This window comes from Mesoplodon mirus (genome assembly GCF_964341445.2).
Source record: "Mesoplodon mirus genome assembly, chromosome: 5".
Lineage (NCBI taxonomy): Eukaryota > Metazoa > Chordata > Mammalia > Artiodactyla > Ziphiidae > Mesoplodon > Mesoplodon mirus.
The window spans coordinates 22,538,054-22,544,449 of NC_138980.1; the positions used below are offsets into that span (position 1 = coordinate 22,538,054).

Genomic DNA, 6,396 nt, shown 5'->3' on the forward strand with positions numbered 1-6,396 from the left:
ATAATTGTTAACATAAGTGTGTATGTGTGCTTATATTTACTTGAAAATATGCATTTTTACACATGTTACCTTAGGACAAACACCAAAATATTAGCAGAGGTTAACTCTGAAAGAAGAGATTAAACATGATTTTTCCCGTTTTGGAGTTCTTTTGTGTTTTTCTTACATTCCAAAATATGTATTATAATCTTGGATTTCTTCCATAATATAGAAAAATGTTACGTTTTAGAAAATAGTAGTTGTTGTCAAACCCATAGTTCATTCAGTCTAAGGTTTTCAGAAAACAGATATGGCTGCAAAGCTTGATCAACATCAAAGAGAGGAATATTTTCTCAAAGTCTTAATTTCATTTATTATGTTTTCTTGTATCATACATTTATTTAAACATATGGGAAATGATATATTTTTTGAGACTTACTTCAAATTATTGGCAATGTCAATCTATGAAAAAGACAGGTATTTTTTTCCCCCATGAAGTGAGATCGTTTTCAATCTGCCATAACATGTGCCCACACATCTTCACTCTGAAAATGTAGTATTCAAGCTAAATCAGGGCAGATTATTCCTTTTTGACTTTTACAACTGTTATGTTGCTGCCAGAAGTCTTCTCGGCATTTGCTTTGAATTCTGTCTTCAGTGCATCTCTCACTGCTTTTGCACAGATCTGGGAACACCCGAGGTAGCTGAGTCTAACCTGTCGCCAATATGCCACCGTGATGTTGTGAGAGTGGAGTCCCTCCTGCCGAATCGCAAAGATGAGGTCAATGTCAGCTCAGTGTGCAGCCTACCTTGGGAAATGATATTGTTAGTTTGCAGTAATACTTGAATATATAAAATAAAGGCTATAAAGCACTTGGGGAAATTTAGTATGTTAACTTCATGTTATACTTTTTTATTGTGTAATATTACTAATGAATTCCATTAGTTTCATAAGTATGCTGCCGATCGGGTCAAGAGATCTAGTTTGTTTGAAACTTAACTCACATTTTTACCCTTTATGCTTTCATATTCCAAGATTTGGTGATGTTAGAGAAGATAGGCATTAGCCCCTCATAGACAATTTCCTTTTACATGGAGAGTGCCCAATCTGTTTATTAATTGGCCCACTTGGCTGTTAATTCTCAAGGGGGCTGGAACTATGTTTTGTTCACTCTTATATACCTGTCAATTGGTCCTGTGCAAGGCATTTAACACTGACTTGATAGAATGGAAGTTTCCATGCGTTAGCTTTCTTGATGTTTGCCCACAAAAACCTGATCTGTCCAAAGTCATCCACATCTCATTAATAACATCTCTATCCTGCTGTAGTCTCTTGGGCTATAACCTGTGGATTTATCCTTAATTCCAGTCTTTTCCCATATCCTAACCATCTCTATATCCAAAACGTATTCAGAATCCGACTTCTCATTGCATTCACTATGGTCTCAGACTTCTCCACTCTCATTTGGATTATTACAATAACATCTTGATTTCCTGCTTCCATTCCTCTATGCTTGAATTCTATTTACTCTAGTGCAGCCAGAATCATTTTCTTAAAATGGAAATTAGTCCACATCCTCCTTTTTCAAAATAATTAACAGCTCCTATTTCACTGAGTAAAAAGCCAATGGCACACAAAGTTCTACCCAGTCTTGCCCTGAACCTCTCTGACTTTTCCACCTACTATTCTCCCCAACACCCTCCTCTCCAGCCATCTGGTCTCTTTGCTCTGAGTGAAGGCTGCAGGAGCCTTAGAAACATTGCACTCTATCTGAATATCCATAAGACTAAATCCCTCACCTCAAGATTTTACTCACTTGTCATTTTCTCATTGGGGCTTACCTTACCATCCTATTCAAAATTTCAACCTCCAACTCATTGCTTGCCCCCTTGGTTCCCTTTTACTTGTTCAATTTTTTTTTTCCTACAGAATTTACAATATCCTAGAATACTGTATCTCTATATCTACCTATCTCTCATCTATCTATCTCGTCTAGTTAGCCTCAGTCTATTAAAATATAAACTTCAAGTCAGGTTGTTCTTCCCCCCACCCCTCTGATTTATCTCAAGTGTCTAGTACAGTGACTGAAATATATTTGATGAATGAATGAATGAATTGTATTGTCTTGTGTAAATGTGTAAAGTGTTTGTTTCTGTTATTAAGGTGTAATTGCCACCTTATTTCATATATGCCAGTATTTTATTTTAGTGCAAGATGTCACTGACCTTATTTGTTTATTGAATATTTATGCAACCACGCTGACTGTATGTTTTGCTTCATAATAAGGAATACACTGGTTAGGAGAATCAGAGGGATATGAATGTTGGGGCAAAGCTCAGATAGTGGAAGCAGTAGTTGAATATATTATAAAATAGTTCTGATAGCAATGTGTTTAATAATCTAGTGACTGTCTAACTGATAAAATGTGATTTTAGGTTCTTAGCACTTCATTGAAGGAAACTACTTTTAAGGTTAACAAATAGGACAAGAATTAGTGAAACTATTTAAAATTCACTTTTTTGCAGCCTTGAAACACATAGTCTCTCACAAAAATAAACTGTTTTATCATGGAAGTTAATTTAATTTATAAATATAACCCTAAACAAGGTAAATATTCATAATGGTTGACCTGTATAAGCAAGTAAACAAATACATAAAATAATAAATATATGTTTTTATATAAAGGGCACATTCATGTTAGATGGTGATAACATGTGCTTTTCCTGATTATAATGTAACAGAGATGTTAAATAGTCATGTTAACTAATTTTAACAGAAAGTATAGTGTAGGTATTATTCTATTTTCAGGTGAGGAAAGTAAGGAGTTCAGTCAATTCCCTAATGAACAAACAGGTGAAATCTGCATGCCCTTTGTTCCCTCTTTATTCTTTCACCAATATTTTTCAACAACTATCTTCTATTATCCATACCTTCCTCTTACAAGATCGTTTATTTCCATTTTCAATATTTTCTGATTTTTCAGCTGTAATTCCACTTCACCTGATGACTTCTGTCTTCACAGGACTTCAAAAAACATATTTTTCTTCTTTGGTCCAAACCTTATCATGCTCCCTACAAATATAGCATTTAAAGCTAATAATTAACTGACAATGTGAATACAGAGTTTCTTTTTTAATTATAGTTTTCTGAAGTATAACTGATATGCATTAAAATGCACATATATAAAGCATTAGCTGATAAATTTTGACATATGTATATACATGTAAAACCACCACCACAATCACCATAATAACATATTCATCAACCTCAAAAATTTCTTTGTGCCCTCTGTTTCTTTTGTGCATCCCCTTCCCTGTCCCCCTACCGAAGACAACCATTGATCTGTGACTGTAGAATAATTTGCATTTTCTAGAATTTTATGTAAATTGAATCAGGCAGTATTCTTTTTTTATTTTGGCCTCATTCTTTATCTCAACATAATTACTGTGAGATTCATCTGTGCTCTCTCACATATCAATAGTTAATTCCATTTTATTGCTGAGTGTTATTTCAGTGTACAGATACATGACAATTTGTTTTCCATTCACCTGTTGATGGACATTTAGTTGGTTTCAGTTTTTGGCTATTGTAAATGAAGCCACAGTGAACGTTTATGTACAAGTCTTTGTGCAGACATATGTTTTCACTTTTCCAGTGAATACAGAGCCTGGGTCAGACCATTGGGTAGGTTTAAAGTTTTAAGAAACTGCTAAATTTTCTCCCCAAGTGTTTGTGCCATTTCATATTCCAACTATCAGTTCATGAGATTTCCGGCTGCATCACTTTTATGATCAGACTTTTTAATGTTAGCCATGCTAGTGGATGTACAGTGGCATCTAAATGGTTTGCATTTCCATTTCCCTAATGACAATGAGACTGATCATCTTTTCATGTGCTATTTACCGATTGTACATATTTTTTGTTAAGTTTCTGCTAACAATTTTGCTCATTGTGATTTTTTTATTGAAGAGTAGCATTCTTTGTATATTCTAGTTGGAAAGCTTACATTGGATATGTGTTTTGCAAATATTTTCTAGTCTTTGGATTGTCTTTTCCTTTGGTTAAGAAGAAGAAGAAGAAGAAAAGATTAGATTGGAGATAAATAAACTAGAGAATAGAAAAGCAATAGAGAAAAATCACCAAAGTTTGGTTCTTCAAGCAATAAAATTGACAAAATTTTAACTAGACTGACAATGAAAAATAGAAACAATGTAAACTAACTTAAATAAGAAATGAATGCAGGAACATTAGTACTGACCTTACAGAAATAAAAAGATTATGAGACAATACAATGAACAATTGTACACAAACAAATTAGTTAAACGAGATGAAATGGACAAATTCCTAGATTACACAACTTGAGGCTGAAATGCTAGAATTCTCTTGCTCTACTGCAGAGCAGGGTCAGTAAACTGTGGCCCCTGTGCCAAATTCAGCCCTCAGCCAGTTTCCTTTTTTTTTTTTTTTTTTTTTTTTTTTTGCGGTACGCGGGACTCTCACTGTTGTGGCCTCTCACGTTGTGGAGCACAGGCTCCAGACACACAAGCTCAGCGGCCTTGGCTCACGGGCCTAGCCGCCCCGTGGCATGTGGGATCTTCCCGGACCAGGGCACAAACCCGTGTCCTCTGCATCAGCAGGCGGACTCTCAACCACTGCGCCACCAGGGAAGCCCAGTTTCCAGTTTTTTCTTTTCTTTTTCTTTTATTTTTTTTTCAGCCATCAAGATAAGAATAATTTTTACACGTTTAGAGAGTTTTAAAATAAATAAAAAAGAATGCAAGACAGTCACTGTACTGGCCTGCAAAGCCCAACATATTTGCTCTCTGGCTCTTTACAGAAGATTTCATATCTAGATATAGAGGAAACAGTCTGAAGACTTTGGGATATATGAACTTGGAGTGGAGTTATTATGTGAACATTTTCATCTACCCCAAACCATGTTCTGCCAGGAGGAACCAGAGAACACTTCCTTACCAGAGTTTGAAAAAAAAAAAAAAAAAAAAAAGGAATTGGGGAAGGATGCACCAGTATACTTTAATAACTTTTGGGGGCTGTCTCCTAGAGGCCAGATATAATGGTGGGAGATGCACCCTAAAGAGGAGGGACCATATGGTGGCCCTTCTTTGGCAGAGACAAGAAGACGAAGGGATACAATGAAAACCTGGGTTCTGACCCCTGGGATCTGTGGTGGTATCTAATTGATCACAGAGTTTATAGGAGTTAAATGTGGGCCACATACTATCTATTTTTGGTAGGCTGAAATATCTTTTGTTTTGTTGCTTTGAAAATATTTCCAATTATTCTGAACCTTCACAAACACTGTCATCATATTATAAAATATTTGTCAATTTGATAGATATGAAATGGTTCTTCATTATTATTTTACTTTGCTTATTCCTAATTAGCAATGTGATTGATGTTCTGTTTATTGACCATTAAATTTTCTGTTTCTGTGAATTGCCTGTTCATATTTTGAAGCTATATTTTATTTTATTTTATTTATTTTTTTTTATTTTATATACTTTTTTGTGGTACGCGAGCCTCTCACTGTTGTGGCCTCTCCCATTGCCGAGCACAGGCTCCGGACGTGCAGGCTCAGTGGCCATGGCTCACGGGTCCAGCCGCTCCGCAGCATGTGGGATCTTCCCGGACCGGGGCACGAACCCATGTCCCCTGCATCGGCAGGCGGACTCTCAACCCACTGCGCCACCAGGGAAGCCTGAAGCTATATTTTAAATGAACCTTTTTCTTACCAATATGCAGAAGTTTAAAAATTTATTTTGAGCAATGATATTCTATTTATTTGACGGGATCCAAATATTTCTCCCGTTCCATTGCTCACCTCTTATTTTTGTGAAATTTTGTTCTTTTGAAATGTAGTCAAGTTTACTACTCTTCCCATTTATTTACTTTTTTACCTTATTTTACTCATTTTATTAGTCTTTATATTTTTGTATTGAAGAAGAAATTCTTCCATACATTCATGGCACAGAGATATTCTAGATTTCTTCTCATGTGTTTAATGTTTCTTTCTCACATTTAATACTTTAATGTATTTGAAGTTATTTTTGTTTCTGTTTTGAGGGGAATAATTTCATTATTTTTAAATATGAAAAAAATTGCCCAACCATCTTTCCCTCAAAGATTTTTGATTGCCCATATAAAGTTCCATATATATTTGGCTCTGTTTCTTGACTCGATTTTGCCTCATTTATTGTTTCTCTAACTCTATATAAATGTGACATTGTCTTTATTATTATAGCTTTATAAAAATATTTATATCAAGTAATGACAATCCTCCCTTTTGCATGTTTTACATATTCTTCATGGCTATTCTTCACACTTTATATTGTATATGATTTTCAGGATCCATTTTTTATGTCCCACAAAAAATCGTTTAGTGGATTTCTATTAGA

At 35.0% G+C, this 6,396-nt stretch overlaps 1 protein-coding gene across 1 annotated transcript; it reads right to left on the reverse strand.

Moving 5' to 3' along the window:
- Positions 1 to 471: 471 nt before the first annotated feature.
- Positions 472 to 1,762, reverse strand: LOC309805254 (ATP synthase subunit epsilon, mitochondrial-like; the record flags this gene model as incomplete). Its single annotated transcript, XM_082623187.1, has 2 exons — positions 472 to 739; positions 1,664 to 1,762. The coding sequence occupies 2 exons, from the start codon at positions 1,760 to 1,762 to the stop codon at positions 560 to 562; spliced, it is 279 nt and encodes a 92-aa protein (XP_082479313.1). The 3' UTR covers positions 472 to 559.
- Between the last annotated feature and the right edge of the window lie 4,634 nt (positions 1,763 to 6,396).